Source organism: Astyanax mexicanus, chromosome 1 (assembly GCF_023375975.1).
Source record: "Astyanax mexicanus isolate ESR-SI-001 chromosome 1, AstMex3_surface, whole genome shotgun sequence".
Lineage (NCBI taxonomy): Eukaryota > Metazoa > Chordata > Actinopteri > Characiformes > Acestrorhamphidae > Astyanax > Astyanax mexicanus.
Genome location: NC_064408.1, coordinates 63,775,886 through 63,797,315, shown reverse-complemented (window position 1 = coordinate 63,797,315; position 21,430 = coordinate 63,775,886). Strand labels below are relative to the sequence as shown.

At 35.0% G+C, this 21,430-nt stretch overlaps 2 protein-coding genes across 3 annotated transcripts; both read left to right on the top strand.

Moving 5' to 3' along the window:
- Nucleotides 1-3,308: 3,308 nt before the first annotated feature.
- On the top strand, nucleotides 3,309-12,867 carry LOC103042444 (E3 ubiquitin/ISG15 ligase TRIM25). 2 transcript variants are annotated; one of them, XM_022664596.2, is made up of 6 exons: nucleotides 3,309-4,081; nucleotides 4,907-5,002; nucleotides 6,084-6,317; nucleotides 6,565-6,724; nucleotides 10,339-10,398; nucleotides 10,531-12,867. In XM_022664596.2, the coding sequence occupies exons 1-6, from the start codon at nucleotides 3,488-3,490 to the stop codon at nucleotides 11,037-11,039; spliced, it is 1,653 nt and encodes a 550-aa protein (XP_022520317.2). In that variant the 5' UTR covers nucleotides 3,309-3,487; the 3' UTR covers nucleotides 11,040-12,867. The 2 variants fall into 2 exon arrangements, with proteins under 2 accessions (XP_022520317.2, XP_022520308.2); XM_022664587.2 differs by having other exon boundaries at nucleotides 3,310-4,081; nucleotides 10,510-12,864.
- A 495-nt stretch (nucleotides 12,868-13,362) lies between these two features.
- LOC103042125 (tripartite motif-containing protein 16) lies at nucleotides 13,363-20,263 on the top strand. Its single transcript, XM_015608431.3, has 6 exons — nucleotides 13,363-14,182; nucleotides 14,313-14,408; nucleotides 16,332-16,565; nucleotides 17,117-17,276; nucleotides 17,365-17,421; nucleotides 18,506-20,263. Exons 1-6 carry the CDS (start codon nucleotides 13,592-13,594, stop codon nucleotides 19,069-19,071), a joined length of 1,704 nt encoding a protein of 567 aa, XP_015463917.3. The 5' UTR covers nucleotides 13,363-13,591; the 3' UTR covers nucleotides 19,072-20,263.
- Nucleotides 20,264-21,430: the final 1,167 nt, after the last annotated feature.

Sequence of the window (21,430 nt, the reverse complement as noted above, 5' to 3'; positions counted from 1 at the left end):
AACATATTTTTTGTGGCCTTTTGCTTTTGCGTAAAGTGATAGTATCCTGTTTGTGTTTAATTTCCATATACTGGCAAATGAAATCTGATCTGGCTCTGTTTTACTGAACTCAAGCGGCTGGTGGAGCAATGGAGACTTCAGAAGGGGAAACTCAGAGCTCAGTAGCTCATTCACTCATAGTAAAAACAAAGTGTTTAGTTGAAGTGAAGTTTCTGACTTCTGAGCTCTCTCACTCACTCACTCACCGACCTACCTACCTACCTACCTGGAATCAGATTTATCTGCTCTGAAAAGAGTCCGCATCACACCCTCCCAGTTTAAAATGATTCTTCCGCATGTTTGGTGCAATTACCCAATCTCACCAGAGAGTGCCCTAAATCCCAAAACGTACGAACATCATCTTTGAAGAATACGGTCATTGCTGTTTGAGAGCACCTAAATTTAACTACTTTTTCATTAAATATTTTAGGTACACTCTGCGTTCTAGTAGAATCAATAAGCCTGTGTGAGAGAACTTACTTTTACAGAGCTGCATATTTTTTGTGGATGGTACATATATTTTTTATAAGTGTTATATAAGTGTTTTAAGGTCCGCATTCTCATTGCCACAACTGGTCCACTTGGATCTGCATCTACATTGCAACTGTTAAAATACCCAAAACCCCATTACTGTGGTCATGCAAATTAGGTTCATTTCAGCCTCCCAAACATAATTGATTTATGTTTACAGTGTTGTGTTATTGATGTCTAAAAAAGGTCTCCATAACCTGCACAATATTAGCCTGGTAGATTTCATTGTTATGGCTTGAACACCGTATATTCTTTTGCCTACTTACTTGTCCCTCATCCTATAGTGTTTGAACTATAAATCCAGTAATTCTTTCTTATTACTGCTCTGAAAATCTGAATATTGAAGACATTTTTATTACTATTCCTTAATGCATGAGTACATTAACATATAAGCAGCTGCATAGATAACGCATTTAGTGCGCATGTTTTTAAACCCAGTTCTTAACAAATGCTCTTATTTTTTGTGCCAGGAGGTGGAGCTGTAGGCACAATCAAATCATATAATTCATTCTATTCTATTTTTAATTGTAGGTTTCAAATTATATTCAGCTTAAACTGACCCGACTATCACGTATAACTTCACGATCAATCTACAATCTACTATACTTACGACATTTAGCATGACAGTGTTCCTATAAAAAATATACACCAGGCTGCACGACCAGCATGTTTAAAGAAAGTTAAATTAGAAATTGGAGAAGTTTAGGTTAAACTTTTGTTCAATTAAGAGGACAAAGCTGCTTTTAAGTCAGACTCACTGATTATTTTGAACATAGATGATGTCATTATTTTTCTCTGCTGCTTAAGATCCTGTAATATTCCTCTGTGTTTACACTAATCTTACTCTAATGTCTTAGTCCACATCCTTCTTTCATTTTGTGGGGTTCTGTAGCTCTCAGCTTCTCCAGAAAGGCATGTGAAATGTGAATTAAAATGTTGAATTAATAACTGATGGATGCAGCTTAATAATAAAGATAAAAACAGGGGAAAATAGGGTGACTGGGACATAAGGTCAAACTGTACTAACCTACAGTTTAGCTATACAAGGTTTATTTTTTGTGTGAAGGAAAACGTTTTTGCTGAGCTCGAGCTATGAAACTACAAAAAACACCTTTAGTATTACAAACATTAATCTATTAATTTGCAAATTTGTTATTGGCAAGAAAAAAAAACACCCTACATTTACTGGACATTGCTTTGTTTTTTTTTTTGTTTTTTTTCTAAATCCCTAAATTAGTTCTTTATGTAAAAAAGTAGAGATATATAGCATGGTGGATCGCAAATGTTTTTTTTTTTTTTTTTACCACAGTATAGGTATTAGTTTGGGACCTAACATTTAACATTTTCAATAAATCAATAATTCCTAGACTGTGTAAATGTCTACAATTTTGGTTTTGTTTCATGCAAAAATGTTTTCTTTTCCAGTCTGCACTGGGCCCCTCCTGTCTTGTGCTCATTGTTTAAATAAAAGTGGTGGTAGCTAGTAATAAAATAACACTAAGATAAGGGATTTCTAAAACATTGTACTATATGTTGCTGCACTTTAAAGTGACACAACTGTCTAACTCTATGCTTGTCAAAAGATAGATCTTAAGTCCAAGTCCCAGTACCTCCTCATTGCATCATTGCTTAGGGGTCCCTCAGTCTTGATACACCATTGAAAGTTTTTCTTGGATTCTTTGACCAGAGTGCAAACATTTTCATGCTTCTGTACATGCTGTCATGTACTAGATGCAGACATATAACATAAAAACAATGTGTTTCTCTTTAGCTATCCAAAATGTTTGTGAATGCTGGGGGTTGTGATTGCCTACCTCTGAGACTCCAGGGGGAATGTGCACCTGTCTGAAATTATGATGCTGGGCTGGGCTAGCCAAAAGTTTTTGGACACTGCTCTATTAGCCAAACTTTATATAAATGTTTTTGGCATAAGCATTTAACCAAACGTTTTTGGACACTTCTCTATCAGTACAAATATTGGCATTCCACCATTTAGCTCTATCAGCCAAAGTATTGGAATTATGCAAAATAGCTCAAGCTCAGCCATGTTGGATGGAGAGTTTCTGTGAACAGAAATTTTCATGTCTTTCCAGAGATGGATTTCAGGATCTGACTGGGCCATTCTAACACATAAATATTCTCTGTAGCTCTGGCTGTATGTTTAGGGTCATTGTCTTGCTGGAAGGTGAATCTCCTTCCCAGTCTCAAGTTCTTTGCAGACTATATATATAAAAAATATATTTTTTTCCAGGATTGCCCTGTATTTAGCTTCATCCATCTTCCTATCAAATCTAACCAGCTTGCCTGTCCATGCTGAAGAAAAGCATCCCCACCTCACAATGCTACCACCACCATGTTTCACAGTGGGATTTTTTTGTTCAGGGTGATGAGCAGTGTTACTTGTCTGCAGCACATAGCGCTTTATATAGGCCAGAAAGTACTCCATAACTTCATCTCTGACATGCCTGGTCAGTTTCTTGGTCTTCATGATGCTAAATTACACACAGCTGGACTCTGTTAACTAATTAAGAGACTTCTGAAGACAACTGATTACACTGGATTTTATTTAGGGGCTTCAGAGTAAAGGAGGATGAATACACATGTCACACTTTTCAGATTTTGTTTGATTTCCTGGATGTCTTACAATATCTAGAATAAAAATCCATATGTTTTATATACAAATGTTTTTTTTAACAAACTGTTGCTTTAAAAGACTAACTGTGTAGGTGGAGTAGTGTGTGTGTGTGTGAGGTCATGATAGAGAACATGGAATGTAAGTTATGCCCCACCCATCTACATTTAAAGGAGCAGAAAAGTAGGAAGTGGTTCCGCACTCAGTTTAGAGGAATCTTTTCAGCTGGTTTGATTTGTGTGTGTGTGTCTGTCTTTGTGTGTGAGAGAGAGAGGGGTGAGCAGAATGGCAGAGGACAGCAGCATTTCAGTGGACCACCTCCAGTTCAGCTGCTCCATCTGCTTAGATCTACTGAAGGATCCAGTGACCACTCCTTGTGGACATAGTTTTTGTATGGTTTGTATTAATGATTTTTGGGACCATGGCACTGAGAGGAGAGTCTACAGCTGCCCCCAGTGCAGAGAGACCTTCGTGCCCAGACCTCATCTACGAAGAAACAACGTCATGGCTGAAGTGGTGGACAAACTGAAAAGGAAGGAACAGAAAATTGCTTCTCCTGTTTTGAACAGCTCAGAGTCTGAAGATGTTGAGTGTGATATCTGCTTCCAAAGCAAAGACAAAGCCACCAAGTCCTGCCTGGTGTGCCTGGCCTCTTTTTGTGAGACTCATCTCAAACCTCACTACGAATCTCCTACCTTTAAGAGGCATAAGCTAGTCCAGGCCTGCAAAAACTTACAAGATAAAATCTGCCCTCATCATGACAAGCTGGAAGAGATCTACTGCCGAACAGACCAGAAGTTTATTTGCTCCTTATGTGTGTTGACTGGACACAGAGGACATGATACAGCATCCATTGCAGCACAGAGAGCTGAAAAACAGGTAAGAGGTAAAACACAGTTTCTTTACCACTAACTATTTATAATAATTGACTGATATAAATGATACATCTTGTATAAGGCTTGGCAATAAACATGTTAAACCAGTCAATAGTGGCAGTTAACACCCACAATCCTGTCTTTACATAATACAAGGATGACCTGTTTATTCACTCTGTCATACTGGGCACTAGATCTGGGCAATATGATTAAAACTCACATCTATGTATTTTCAGAAAAATGGCAATATATGATATAATATGAAGAAAACAGAAAGTATCAGTCATTATTTGTAACACCATATAAATACTGTGTTATAGATATTAGTTTACATCTAAAGATGTGTCAGACAGTATTTCATTTTATTTTGGGTTTAAATCCAAACCACTTGATAACAGTGTTGTACTCTGTCATTATATTCCAGTCTTTTGATTGAATAAAAAGTAAACTTTTCTTTTTGTTATATGATGTGTATTATTTGTACTATGACATTTTCCCTAAAATATTATTTAAACAATATCTCACCTTTCTTACAGTGCAATCTATTTTACTATATATATATATATATATATATATATATATATAACTATTATTATTATTGTGATATGTATCATAATGCCCAGGTCTTGCCAATACATCTGTAATAATTTACACACATTAAATAATAAGTAAATAAGTAAATAATTCAATTTATGACATTTAGGTCATAACCTGCATAGTAACCACAATATTACAATGATTATTACAATGAAAATAAATTGCCTACCCTACTGGTCACAGCCCTTCAATACATCAGTGTTTTTTTTTTATCTTTGTTTGTTTTTTATAGAGCCAGATGAAGGAAATGCAGCGGAAATCTATGCAGAGAATCCAGGAGAAAGAGAAGAAAGTGCAAGACCTCAAACAGGCTGTGGACACTCTTAAGGTACCAATGTTGGAAGTATAATATCGAACTGTAAAAAACATATTGTACCATAAAAACTATAGTCCATAAAAGAAACACAATGTAGCCGATCAGTCAGGTAAGCTTCTTTAGTAACACAAAGAAATTTTCAAACTAAGCTTTCAATTACATAATTAAAGCTGAATATCCCATCTACAAAATTACTTCAGTATTTACATACATGCCTTAAATCACACCCAGGCCTTATGTAATCTGTAATAGGTTTAATTTTGTGGTTACAGGCTTCACACTGCTACTGCTGTTTTACCCAAGCGATGTTTAATATTGAATTTTTAATATCCCCTATTAGTGATTTCATTTCCTTTCAGAAGTTTGACTATAAGTTTTTGTTTCATCAACAACACAAAAACATGTATAAAGAAGTGACATGAAATCCTAAAGATAAACATTTAAATATAAAATGTTCAGCAATTACATCCATATCTGTGTTTTTTAGGAGTGGTCATTGCACAGTTCTGAGACTATTTGCCCGTCCAACAGGTGGATTTGATTAACAGTTCTTCCTTTTTTGTCCATTTTGTGCATTTCTCAGCAAGCTTGTTAATCTGGGCCCAGTTTCCCAAAAGCATGTTCGTGTTTAGAACATCTTAACATAGAGAGAAAGAGTCCTCAGTGTGAATCTCGCACGACCATCTACGAATCATCTTAGTGCTAAGAAACCATTGGGAAACTCATATATCGGATCCATATTTCAGACCCACAGAGTTTTATTCTCAACTCACAGTGAATGTGTTGACAGAAACTGTTTGAAATACAGTACAGCTATTTCTTCAGATCTGACACAAGAGTGTGGTTGGCTAGTTTTGGTAATCTGACAGGTCCTAGTTTTAAAAATACACAGTATAACCCATCAACTCTGTGTTAGAAGCCACAATAACAAGCCAATTTGAGATTACCTAACAAGTAAACATTGTGATGCATCTATGTGGCATGCAGTTGGTGCAATGTTAATCACTAAAATATGAGTATCTATCACGTGTTAACTACATTAGCCTCAAAGCTGTAATTTAAATACATTCTTTTTCTTTATGCTGTCTAACAGTGCACTTCCCAGGTGGCAGTGGAGGAATGTGAGAGGATCTTTACTGATCTCCTCCTTTCCGTTGAGCAGAAGTGCTCTGAGGTGATAGAGCTAATAAGGACTCAGGAGAAAACTGAGCTGGATCAAGCTGAAGGCCTGCTGGAGCAGCTGGAGCAGGAAATTGCTGACCTTAAGAGAAAACACAGTGATCTGGAACAGCTTTCATACACAGAGGATCATATCAGTTTCCTCCAGGTACAGCTTAAACACTGAGTAATTATATAGTTCTCTGTGAGGATTTAGGGATGTATTTGAATGATGAAGAATATGACTGGCCTCTGTAAGCCTACCTTAATGCAACACACCTAACTATAATAGCGTCAGCCAACTGCAATGTTCCAGCCCTAATCCTAAGCACCTGTTTGTCATATTCTCACGCCCTTTATTTTCACAGCAAGAAAGTTATTGTTTCATGTTCTGAGCTCCATATTTGTTGTTGCAGAGCTTCCAGTCTCTCTACACTGCTTTTAAAGCCAAAGACACTAACAGGATGACCATCAATCAGAACATTTCATTTGAAGGGGTGAGAAAATCTCTCTCAGAGATGAAAGAGCGATTAGATGAGTTCTGCAAAAAGGAATTCAACAGAATCAGTCCATGTGGTAAGAGAAACTGAGTTGTTCTCACTTTAACAGTACTAGGCAAATTCTGCATTGTATATTAATACTAAAGTCATTCAAACATATGGTATTATTTAGTAAACAAAAAAAGTGTTAAACAAACCAAAATATGTCTTATCAGCTTATAAACTCATCTATCTCATCAAAAACTATCAAGGGTTAATTACTTGAATTTCATGTCTTCTTAATGTGTTTGAGAGCATCAATTGTAAAGTTGTGAAGTGGTAGAGTTGGTGTACAGTGAATAACCCTAGTCGAGTAATGTATGTAATGTAAAGAAAAAAATAATTACTAATTTTTTGAACTTTGAAAGTATCCTCATGTGCAGTCGCAAAAACATTATGATGAAACTGGCTATCAACAAGGCTGCCCCAGAAAGGAAGACCAAGAGTTACCTCTGTTGCACAGGATAAGTTAATCAGAGTTACAAGTTAACAGCACCCCAGAATTCTTCTAAATGCATCACAGGGTGATTCTCACGAAGACCTTCACATTAACATAAAAACGTTTTTCACCTCATTGCAGCATTTTTTCAAGTTGAGAAGCTAAAATAGAATGTGTATTTTACTATATTGATTTTTTTTCATATATTTTTTTTTAAATAGAATTTTATTATCATTTGAATCTGATATGATCCAGAATAATTCTCATTACCGTTACAGTAAATGACGAAGCTAGATCAACGGTTCAAAACATTTTTTGATGATTAATTTCATATTTCCACAACAAATTCCATCAACTTAACAGCACAGTCCTTGACAATTACTTTGATCTTTTTTATTTATTTATTTATAGTTAAGCAACTCTCATTACCGATACAACATTTGTAAAATATCTTTTAATTTTTTAATTAATGGAAATTATGGAATATGTTTGATCAAAAACTCATGTGGACAACAGGTGAGGGATATACTATAATAAAATGAAGAAAAGTTATGATAAGATGTGAAACATTTTTAAAAAATTAACATTTTAGATCCATAAAGGTAATGAGAACACAATTAAACGGTAATGAGAATAAATGTAACGGTAATTAAACTTAGTTAACCCTTGTGTGGTGTTCGGGTCTGTGGGACCCGTTTTCATTTTTCATCAAACGAAACTGAAAAAATATTTTTTCAAACTCAAACTCATTGGCATTGGCTCATTTTTTGTGAAAAACATACATAAAAACAAATTTTTGATAAACACACACTGTACACACATTTACATTTGTAAATTTGAAACTAAACAAATTTTCTTCTCATAACTTGAGTTTAATTCATTTTCTTTTACATTTTATTAAAAAAACTAATAAAAAAGAGTGGCACTTTTTGAAAGAAATGTAACATAAGAAAGGTAAAGGGCAAATATTAACCTTGTAAGCTGTTTATATTGCTTGCAATTTAGGTGAAGCAAGCATATGTAAAGCATTTTAATGTAAAATTGCTTAATTTTGCTGAATTAAATACAAGTAACAAAGTAAATGAGTAGCAAAAATATGAACACCAAACAAGGGTTAAGGCAATTGTGTAACAAACCATGGAACCAGAAAAACAAGCAAATCTCAAGAAACTCTAGCCTTGGCTGCTGCCTTCTTGCGTTCAATCTCTGTCAGTCTTCAAAAAATGAATATAATCATTAGACTAATCAAAAGAGTATAAACATCAATGACATAGTTATATATACATATATATATATATATATATATATATATATATATATATATATATATATATATATATATTATTTTTATATATCGTAAATAGTAGACTGTTATGTACTACATAAATAGTGGAAAATCCACCTGCATGTAAGCTACTTTTTCCATCAGAAAGTAAAAAGCACACGAAAATAATTATAATTACAACCATCATCTATATATATATATATATTTATAATTACCAAAAATTATATATATATATATATATATATATATATATATATATATATATATATATGTATAATGAATTACCATAAATGATCAAATAAACTCTGTTAAATGACTCTTTTAGCAGTCTTACATAAGAATCGCATTACCAGCTCAATGGTTCTTATTACAGTTATGGCCCTCACAATGCATGGTAATGAGAATATTGAGTAACGGTAATGAGATGCTCTTGGTTAATTTCACAAATAACTTAAAATGCTAATATGCTAACAACCTATAACTTTGCCAGATGTCAAAGCCTTATATTGTGATAATATTCATGAAATAATTTATTTTTATATTTTTTAAAGTAATGAATATTAAAGCATAACGGTAATGATAATAGACAGTGTAACTGAGGACAGTTTTAGCAATATTAACACAGATTTCTCAAAGGGAGAGAAGAGTGACCAACTGACCTTATCTCCATTTTGAAGCTTGTCTCTGAAGTGATGCATCATGGGATAGCTGATCTATTTAAAGGCACAATGTAATTTTTATAGGGGGGTAAAATCATGAAACGGTAATGAGAAAAAAATTGTTCGGACACAGATATTTTGTTTAAAATCAAGTACATTTTTTTGTTCAACACAAAAAATGTTTATATTATGTATAAATATAGATATTCTAAATGACTTTACCCTATTTTATTGATTCGATATGCTTAGTACTTTTAATATGGTTTAACTTAAAATTAGAAAGAAGGGATACGGACACATAACGGTAATGAGAATTTCCAAATATTTTTGATTTAATTTATATAAAAATAATTTTATATGATGATGAAAACAATTGATCCATACAGTACTCCCTATTCGCTTTACACACAATATCAGAGTTTTTATGAATTAAGTATTGATTTTAAAAAAAATTGTCATGGACATGTTCCCTGCAGCTTCATGAGAATCACCCCACAAAGTAGTTTAGTGCATGATTCTATATGTATTCCTTCACATTCTGGATGACTTCAGTATTAATTTGCAGCGTAGGGAAAAAAAAAACATTTAATGAGAAAGTGTATCCATGGTACTGTACATTAAAATATACATTAAATATGCATTTTAAATATGCTTCAGTAATTTAAACAAAGATAAGCAAACAGATAGATTGATTTCTGCCTTAAGCTGTTCTGTGCAGTGGACACACATACACACTAATGAGCGCAAACACAGTGGATGGTGAGGACACATAACTGAAGCGGTGGGCAGACTAGCTTCACTGCAGTGCCTGGGGAGTAGTTAAGAGCCTTGCACAAAGACCAAACAGTGGCAGCTTGGCAAACCTCGGTACCAAACCCACAATTGTGCCATTAATAACCCAGTGCTCTAATATGAAAGTTAAGTTTAGTAACATTTTTTAGAGTGGTGACCAAATTCTCATAACAGCTTGTTATACTGTTGTATACAAAGGCTCTGGCTTAGTCATTTTTAAGATACTGTTGGTACAGAAATCTAAAACTCATCACTATGAAACAACTAAAAACATCTAAACCTCGCAATCAAACCATAATGCAGTGTTAAGGTTAATGAGCTGATATTACCTTCTTCTTTAGCCTGGTGTTGACTTTATCTATCAATTGCAGATCAGCATTACAGTATCAGTAATGTGTTCCCCATACAGTAACTGAGTTTGCTGTTTTGTATAGTATATGCTTATGTTTCAGCTTTTTGTTATCTGTCTTTAACAGTTGCCAAAGTCCAGATGGTTTTACCTTTTGAGCCAAAGACCAGAGATGAATTTCTACAATGTAAGTAGGAATAAACTTCACTGACTTATAAAAAATACAGTACATAATATTAGCCAATTGTTACTTTTTTATTACTACAAATCCTTATGTATTTACAAAAATATTTTACAGATTTTTGTCATTTGAGCCTAGATCCCAACACAGCAAATGAAGCCCTGTGCTTGTCTGAGAACAACAGGAAGGTGACCCGCAGCGGAGGACTAACACAATATCCTTATCATCCGGAGAGATTTGATGCTTATGGACAGGTGCTCTGTAAAGAGAGTGTGTCTGGACGCTCTTACTGGGAGGTGGAGTGGAGTAGAGGTGGATGGGTGTACATATCAGTCACATATAGAGGGATCAGCAGGAAGGGACGAGGTGTTGAGTGTTGGTTTGGACACAACAATCAATCCTGGAGTCTGGAGTGCAGTTCCACTTTGTCTATCTGGCATAACAATATTCAGACTAAGATACCATGTCTATTGTCCTTCAGAATAGGGGTGTTTGTCGACCAGCACGCTGGAACTCTGTCCTTCTACAGCGTCTCTGACACAATGACTCTTTTACATAGAGTTCAGACCACATTCACTGAGCCCCTTTACCCTGGGTTCTGGGTCAATGCGCTTGCATCTGCTAAGTTGTGCTACTCTTTGGAGTGACACACACCACATTGCGTACTTTAATGTTCTTATAATTGAATATTATGGAACACAATAATACATAAGCAACTGGAAAGTAAAATGCTGCATATCATTGCCAATGATAGCAGTGTAATGTGTATACAGTTCTCTTTGCATGTAAGTTATCAATATTTTTACGAGAATAATGGCTTTGATTGTATTTATTTTCTCACATAATGCTTATGTAAAACTTAGTATGGTTATTGTATGTAAAAATGTAAGAATGCACTTCTCCAAAGTCCACTGGTAATCTTTAATATAGCAGTGTGATCATGAATCATAAAGGAACAATCAGTATTAAATGAGATCGAGGTTATAAAATGGCTACAGCAGTTCAATTTCAAAACACTGGAGAGAGTTGTCTGCATCACCCGTCTCTCCCCAGACATGGAGTGGCAAGCTACTAAGTCATGCTCTGTAAGCTGATCAGCTGATCAACGTTTGCAACAGACAGCCAGTCTGCACATCTGTTGTGACTAATAGCAGTCCACAAGCTTCATTGATAACCCAGACGCAAAGCTCACTTGTTCTTTCAGATTCTTATTATCTCACTCCTTTTCTGGTCTTAGGGCTTTTTATACAGTTTGCTTGCTAGCTTACATGGCTGCAGAAAACTGTTTGCCTGCTTCTGTGTTCTATACCTGGCAACCCAAGGTGTAGAAATGGAACTAGGGGAATGGCTTTAGGCAGGTTTGGGAGCTATAAGCCACACAGTTCAAAATAAGGACATGCTGCTTTAAGCTCTGCTGACAAGATAGGCCAATGCGCAAATTTAGCATGTTTTCTTAATATATGATGATACACCCTGAACATGGTATGACTCATACCATGATCAGGGTGTATTATCATCAAAACCGTATGAGTTCCTACAGAAAATAATATCATCCCTATTGGTATAACTGTGGTGCCAATTTCCTGTGTTGTACTTCTACTTCCTATAGCATTTGTGGTGCCAACCATTGTGTAATATTGCTGTACAGAGCTTTTCTTACACATTTCTTAAAATATATTCCATACAATTACTGACACAAACCAAAGTCCTGATTAATCAAGCAAAACTAATATTTTTAATTAAATGTTCAGAGAATATTTACCTACTTACATAAGCTTGTATGTAATTTGTGTTTAGTCTTCTGTGTGATACTACGGTACTTCAGCCTTGCACACATTTAATGACACCACATTTGACATATAGACATATATTAGATAAAGCAGAAAAAAGATCAAGTAAACTGGCTGTTATGGTGCAATAATAAAAAATAAAAAAAACGCATGAAACTGGGACCCACAGAGATATGGAGATAGATGGTGACTGGCACATGGAGTACACCTGAACAACCTGGAAGCCATCACTGGATCACCCACCAGATCTCACGCTGGCATTTTTGGAAGTAATTCCTGATAATGTGCAGGGAAGGTCCAACATTATTAGGAATATTACTTACAGCAGCCTTGAAGTGTGTTACAATAAAATAGATCTCAACGCCTCCCCAAATAAACGTTCAAATAACATATACATTAATGCTTTAACAGTTAATTTAGATCCTGTTCTGGATTGGTTAGTACAGTAAGGAATGTTATTCATGAAGCCAAAGTTGTCTTATTTGCCTTTCCTTTTGGATGTCCTTTTCCATGTGGCTCTGAAAGAGTGAAAAATGCAAAATACTGGAAAAAGAAAAAGTATATCTGTATGAAACTATACTGTTATGTGGTTTTAAACAAAAGAACAAAATAAAATTTGAAACAAGGTGTTAAAAATGATACCTTTTTATTTACACACACAAGACTTTGAAGGGCTCATACTTTCACTACACACGAGGACAGTACTTTGTTCACTGACTTTTGCTCTAAAAATGTGTACTGGTGCATACACGTAGTGCTATTTCTGCTTAACTCCAGATTCACGTTGGCACCTGCATACCCCTGTCCAGATCTAGAATTAGGAGATCAATTCATATTTGCTCTTTGTAATTGAAAAAAAAAAAGGTCAATTAAAACGTTATTCCCTTAATAAATGAAATCACAGTTTAAGAACTGCTTTTTATATTAACTCATGTTATCTTTGTGTGATATTAAAGTTTGTTTGAGTATCTGAAATATGTACAGGTAAGCAAAAACAACAAAAAAATGTAATTATGGGACAAATACCCTTTTCACGGCACTGTATATATACTGTTAATATAATTTCAGGGTGTTCAGTAAATGTCAGGTGCTGTAAGGAACTTTACACACATTTTAAGGGTCTGTGGTCTGTAACACATACTTTACTATGGACTCGTTTGAGTTAAATGAAAGTTGTTTTGTTGTTTAGCCCAGTAGCAGTTTTGTTTACTGATATAACAGCGGAAACAGGAAGTGGGATTTGGCGGCAGAATATAAGCCTGGTTGCTAGGCGACAACCCTGTTCCGGAAAGTGCCCTACTGCGCATTTCAGAGAAACCGAAAGCAAAAGTGCAGGCGGCTCTTCCTCTCAGCGAGAGCTCAGAGAGATCAGTGTGAGCTGAGTGTGAGTTGAGTGTGAGTTCAGCACGATGGCAGAGGCCAGTATTTCTTTAGATGAGGAGAACTTCAACTGTTGCCTCTGTATGCACCTGCTGAAGGACCCCGTGACCCTTCCGTGCGGACACAGCTACTGCATGGCGTGTATTAATGAATTCTGGGACAAACAAGAAACCTTCGACTGCCCCCTGTGCAGAGCGAGCTTCGAGCCCAGGCCTGACCTGCGCAGGAACAACATACTGACTGAGGTGGTCCAGAAACTGCAGCAGACACACCTGCAGGGCTCTCTCTACCAGTGCTGGGACCTCTCTTCCTCTGAAGGTCAGGATGTGGAGTGTGATTCCTGTGTTGGGGAGAAGAAGAAGGCTGTGAAGTCCTGTCTGACCTGCCTGGCTTCATTCTGTGATGACCACCTCCAGGCTCACCGCGAGTCTGCCGCCTTCAAGAAACACACACTCGTGGCAGCATTCAGGAACCTGCAGGAGACCACCTGCACCAAACACAACAAACTTCTGGAGGTCTTCTGCCGCAATGACCAGAGACTCATCTGCTCTCAGTGTCTGTTGGACAAACACAAAGGACACAACACCGTCTCTGTCCAGGAAGAGTGGGAAGAAAAGAAGGTTGGTGTTTAATGGGTTTAAAATACACTTCAAAGTTATCGCCATATAAATAACCATTGTGTCCTTGTAATGTTAGTATTTTTTTAGATGTCCGTAAAAGTAAAGGTTTGATCATTTTTAACTCCAACAGAAGTGCCTTGCAGATCTACAGAGAAAATACCAGAACAGACAGGAAACGAGAGAGAAAATTCTGCTGCAGTTGAAGGAGCTTATGGAGTCTTTCAAGGTGAGCCCACAACAAGCTGAAAATAAATAGGAGTGTCCAAACTTTTGCACAAACTGTAAACATAGAAAACCTAAAAAAATCCTTTAGGGTGTAAATAGTCAATTTGAGAAGCTAGTCAGCTTCAGGCACACACACTGTAAAAGTGACTTGTCTGTTTAATCTAAAAAACAAATAACATCATTTGGTAACAAGGAATTAAACTGGGTTTAATCCAACTCAGATACATTCTCTGAATAAAAATTTGTATTAAGTTAGGACACGCTGACTTTTACACGGCATTGATTTGCTTGTTATACTAAAGTGATGAAGTCTCAAAACACTAAACAGTTTGGTTTTCAAATTAAATCTAATTCAGTCTATCATGGCTGATGTAGGTACAAAGGTAAACGCTAGATACCACCTCTGATAGTGAAGAATAATAAATTAGAAATGACCTCCAGTGCAGAGGAGGGAACTACTGAAACCGATACTTGCAGCCACAAAGTTTTATAGGCTGGCACCAAAGTGAAAACTGAAAGCTTTTATTAGCTCACTCAAGAGAAGGGGGGGGGGGGGTGCTTTTGGGCGATAGAGGGGGAAAAGTTATTTAAAACTATTGGCTGCTGTTCTTAATACTCTTTCTTGTCTGATAGTTTGTCCATTAGAACAAGAAAATTTGCTAACATGTTTTAAGGAGTGCACTTAAATGGTTGCCCTTTCAATACAAATGGTGTGATAATGAAGGTATCAGAATAATAGTCAGAAATGCATATTTAGGACAGAAAAAATAGACAAACAATGATCTTTTTGTGACATTTCAATCAATTCCAATCTAAACAAAATAGCTAGGAATGAAATGCAAATTAAAAATGAGCTTTTTCAATCTTACATGGTGTTTCTTTTTTTTATGCGATGGTGCGGCCCCAAGTTATATACTCGGTGCCTTTTATATGTATTTGCCTCTGCCCTGATTATGTCACAGGAAGGTTTATTTAAATAGACAGATTCTCTTTAAAATTTAAGTGGTTGTACATTGAATCTTAACATGCTTTTTATTTTTTTCTTATTTTAAGCAATAAGGTAGGAGAAGTTATTATCTCACATTCACTGTTAATACCTGACATTTGCTGAAAAGACAGCTAGCAGAAAGGTAACACAGAACTAATAGACCTTATTTTAGCTCTTAAGCTGAATCTAGAACTACATTATATAAGATATATAAGATAAGTGGTCCTATTGTCCTTTTTCGATGTAAAAAAGTAATTGCTTAAAATTTCCCATTGAATTTTTTCCTTCATATGTAATCTGATGATTATTTTTTCGATTAGTCGATTAGTCTCAATTATGTCTACCATGTCCTTCATCTCTAAAAACAATAGAAACAGCTGAATATTAGATTTAAAAGGGATTTAAATGTGTAGATGTTGTTTAAATGTGAAATGTACTGATATTTAATGAGTAAATATGTATATATAATTTATATATATAATTTGTTGAGTTTGTGCCCTTTTAGAGACAAAAAGCTTAAAACACGTAATATTGGTATTATGTGATTTTTGCCATTGTTATTTAGAAAGTGGTCTTAATTTTGTTCTGTGGTGTTAAATATTCTTAAAAAGTCTTATATTTAATTTTCCCATACCTGCAGATAGTTTAACTTGGTATTCAGCTCTGTCCAAACCACTGGAAGAATTTGTCTAGGTGGTCTTTGGTAAACCTTAGCCTCTTTTAAACTGTAGTATCATCTCACATTTTTGATGTATGTGGTCTCTTTAAAATATGTCATTATTATTAGTAGTATTAATAATAATAATAATAATAATAATAATAAACTATAAAGATAATATTAATAAGATACATTTTGTATGAAACATCAGAACTGTTGTAAATAATGTAATGTAAAAATGAAAAACTATTAATTACACACACTATCCGTTCTGACAGCACTCTACACAGGCAGCAGTGGAGGAGAGTGAGAAGATCTTTGGTGAGCTCATCCAGTCCATTGAGAAAAGGAGATCTGAGGTGACAGAGATGATCAGAGCTCGAGAAAAGGCTGAACTGTATCAAGCCAGAGGTCTCCTGGAACAACTGGAGAAGGAGATTGTAGAAATAAACAAAAAACACACTGATCTAGACAAGCTTTCCCACACAAAAGATTATGTCGAGTTGCTTCAGGTATCTTATCTCCATTTATTTACATCAGTTACACAAGTAGACAATAACAGTCCGACTGCTGATAAATTTGCATACGATCCTACGAACTCATTCCCTTAATTCACATTTATATAACATGTGGTAGATTTTTCACAAGGGGTGCTATAAATAAACAAACAGTACAGCCATGCATGGTTAAAGACTGCTAAATACAATAATTAAACTTAACACCACAGATCAATGGTGTACATCATGGCCAGGTCACTGTCAGTTGGTTTATACTGTAGTAAATTTGATCCTCTAAATTAAACATATTCAGTTTCACTGGTAAAAACTGAAGAACAGAGGGGTTACTCTTAGCACACAGCTCTTGTTTTGGAAGACTCCCGTCTTTCCTGAGAAAATACCAAGAGTGTACAAATCTGTCAGCTAAATGTGGCTATTTAGAAAGCGCTAAAGTATTCAATATTTACATTTAAGTTTCTCCCTATTGGCATGTTTAGTATTTTAGACATAATGATGGTTAATTTGCCAGTTTGGCTAAAGTAACTTTCTGTTTTCCTGTGTGTTAGAAATCTCAGGTTGTGTATACCGATACTGAAACCAATGATGCTATAAAGATAGCTCTCAATAAAGAGCCACCATTTGAGAAATTCATGACATCTGTATTGGAGCTGAAAAAGCAAATGGAAAGCTTCTGTGAGGATGGACTGAAGACCATTTTTAAAAGTGGTGAGAAAGCAGCAAATGTACCATTAGACCATTTTTTTATGTTTAAAATAATCCTATTTACTGTGTCTGTTATTTTTCATGTTCACAGTGAACTACAAGTTCATTACAGATGCTGAGCCAGAAACCAGGGAGGACTTTCTCAAATGTGAGTTCTGTCTACTATTTTAACTTGCTAACAGCATCAGAGAGTAAAGTAGTTTTATAGTTTAGTGGCATATCACTGACCAACACTGCCTGTTTGAGTGTTAAAATGAGAAGTGCTGTTTGGTAAAATACAGCAACAAATAAAATATATAAATGGTAAGCAAACAATGTCAGCATTGTATTAAAAATTACAAAAATTACTTTAGTTTAGTTTTAGTTTATCTGATTTGCACAAATTACTGTTGTAGGATATTAAAATATTAAATATTGTATTTATAATATCTGAAGTCCCTCCCAAGAAAGCTAAGTTCATCTTAGAGGGATTTGTATTCTTTGTCATGGATCTCAATCCAAACAGATCATCTTATTCTTACTGTAAAATTTACCATGAGGTTCATCCACACAGATTGTTTGTGTGATGGAAGGTTATAAACTACCTGCAAAAGAGCACTAGTGCCAGATTTGAATGCAAATGGTAAAACAGGCTGGTGTGAGTGAACTGTGTGTATATTTGGCCATGTGCTTCTTAAATCAGGTCCAGTGTCTTAGAAGATTGTGTCTAGTATTATGCTTATGTCATGGGACCTCAGGACCCCAGGACAGTTGTGAAGCATGGGGGAGATATAAGCATAATGGATGCTTTTTCTGCCACAGTAACTTGGCAGCTTAATATTTTTAAGGGACTGGTGAAAAGTCTTTGGTTAAGGTTACTACAAATATTAATAATAAAATAAAAATAAAAAAATAAAATAAGTTATTCCTAATGACTTTTAGTGTTGTAAATCATTGTGCTATAATTTCTTCTTGACACAACAAGAAGAACAACTTTTAAAACAACAAAAAATGCTACTTAAACAATTCAGTAGAATAACAATATCTAAAACAATTAGTTAAAATACTTATATTATTATATTCATAGACCATTCTCAAATCATTGTATTGTACAAGAATAATACATATATCTAAAAATGCTTATATTCTAATATTTAATCACATACTTTAAAATATTAGATATTATGTGTATAAATTGAAACAAACTGATCATTATATGAATAATTAACTATTGTTCTTTTGAATGCTTTCAGATGCCCGTGTTCTATCTCTGGATCCCAACACTGTGAATAATAACCTCCTGCTTGAAGAGTGCAACACAAAGGTGATCAGTGACGGTATGAGCCATTCATACCCTGATGATCCTGAGAGATTTACCTACTGGCAGCAGGTGCTCTGTAAGCAGAATGTGTCTCAGCGCAGTTACTGGGAGGTTGAAGTGTGTGGTGAAAATGGGGTTTCTCTTGCAGTGTCTTATAAAGCAATTCAAAGAACTGGATGTGAAAAGGATAGCAGGTTTGGGCATAATGGTGAGTCCTGGAGATTAGTTTGCTATCCTTCTAAATACCGGTTCTGGGAGAATGATAATCAGATTGAGATTTCTGGACCGGCATCCAAAAGAATTGGTATCTATCTTGATGAAAAGGCAGGGACTCTTTCGTTTTACAGTGTTACTAATAAAATGATCCTCATTCATAAAGTCAAAACCAGATTCTCTCAGCCCCTGTATCCTGGGTTTGGGATAGGTTCTGACTCTTATGCAAAGCTTTGCATTTACGCCTCAAGTAATGATACTGGTGAGATCTCCAAGAAGAAATGAGACACTGTCTTGGTTGTAATGAGTAAAGATGATTTTAAGAAATACCTCCAGTAATATCCAGTAATGATGAATAGTTGTTTACACATAACTCAGAGTTTCTGCCCACCTCAGCAACAAAGAAAAATGTCAAAAGATTATGTATGTAGCCTAATGCAGAATTTTACATAGAAGCATAAGCCAGTGTTTGATATTTGTCGTGTTAATTTTATTTCCTATTTACCATTTACTTACAGAGGTAGTGAAAAGGAGTAGAGGTTAAAATGTCTACAGTGTTAATATAAGCGTTATATTAAAAACATTAGAACAAATGTGTTTGGACTAGGGGTGTGCCGTATCGTATGCGATAATATACTGTTTTTAGCAAAAGAAAAATTCACACTGTTCTAATTTCCCATTGTATATCTACTAAAGACAGATTATATCTGTCCAGTATCATTTATTTTACTTTAATCCTGGATATATGGAGATATTTGGAGTGCATTATTATTATTATTAGTATCATGACAATCTGGACATTGACTTCTGTTACAAATCTGATAAAATTCTTTTATTTTTTAATATATCAGTTAGGGGTGTATCATATCGTATGCAGTAAAAAGTATTTTCATTTTGTTGCAGTAGTGTATTTTTTAAATATTTTTTTGTAATTCAGTGTTTTTCGCCAAGACTATCGTTATGGCGAAAACACCATGAAATATCGTGATATTATTTTAGGGCCATATCGCCCACCCCTAGTTTGGACGCTAGTTTTCCAACCACTATGAATGTATTTAAAAGTACATTTTATGTCAAAACGTAAGTTTTTTTTCTGTTAAATGTGAAGTTGTCGCTTGCTGATAAAAAACAAAACATGAAGGAATTTATTAATTATTTATTAGGATAAATCACTAAGTTGATTCAGTCGCTTACTTTAAAATGACAGCATGAACATGTTCATCCATAGATAATATAGCCCTCTTCAGTTCAATGTAAACATCTTCTGTTTAATTTCCTCAGTATTCTGTTATGTTATTTTGAATATCTTGCAGAGTTCTCTGATATTTAGTGACAAAAAAAAACTCCTACCCAGTTTTAAAATATAACAAAGTAATGTATGAAGCACGCCTTATTTGTGTAATTGCCTTTAAATTTCTGACCAAATAAAGCTTTATTAAACTGCATAATGTCTTCTTGTTAGTTTCTTAAGAACAATTCTAAGGCATATGGTCATAATAATGTGAACAAATTGTATGAGTTAATTTTGCAACATTCACAACTCACCTATTAAAATAAACTACTTTTGCAACATTCACTTTCTCTTTATACTTTTCACAAACTTGGATAAACATTGTCACGCAAAGTTGCTGTATAGTTGCTCAGAACATACAATTAAAATAAAAAAGAACCCCCCCCCCCCCCCCCCCCAAAAAAAAAAAAAAAAAACTTGGATTTGCCTGGAATCCCTCAAATTATTCAGGTCATGTGCTCTACTGTGGTCTACAAATGAAGTCAGGTAAGAGCAGTATTTCCCTGTCCCTGCATATTCTACTGCAAGTAAGTGGTGGTATGATATAATGATCTAATACAATTCTCTGTATGTCTTGTACATATGCAGTATTGACAATAAAACTACTTGACTTGATGATTAGCTTTGTTATTATTAGCATTAGAGGGAGGAACGGCATATTAATGGAACTTTTATTTTGATGGGAACAATCTGTTTCCTCAGCTGGTACAGAATATGCTGTTTTCCATTTACCTGGAATGTAGGATGCTGGGAATGATGCCACACATGATGACTGTGTTGTAAACATTTAGAGATCAGCTAGTACTGTTTTGTCACAGGTTAGCACTGTTAACAGTGCTAACAGTTGATAACAAAGCATATGGAATTTTACTCATCCAAATAAAACATCCACAGACAGACATTGAGCAATAAATGAATGATTTAATGACCCATATAAACAGAAGAGATACTGCTTTAACTATATACGTTATGCAGTGCTGCCATCTTGGATTTAGAACTCTGGGCTCTCCTAAGTTAAAAAATAGGAATCCAGGGCCACTGAGAAGATGGATTGTTTACATTAAAATCAACATACCATTAATATGTGATTTATTTCACTGGTAACCCATGAACAAAGCTAATTACATAACAAACATAAAATGTATAAGCAAGAATAATGAAGGAGGCTAGAGGAGTACTGATACTCTGACAATGTTTACTAGCCCAGAGCTTAACCTAATATCGTTCGGGACTGTTTTGTGAATAGCACTACTGGTTGCTTTCTTTCTCTGATGATCTGGTGTGCTGGATTTTCTTTGTTGTGCAGCTTAACACTCTGTAGTGAACAATAAGGTGAGTTAAAAGCCACAGTAC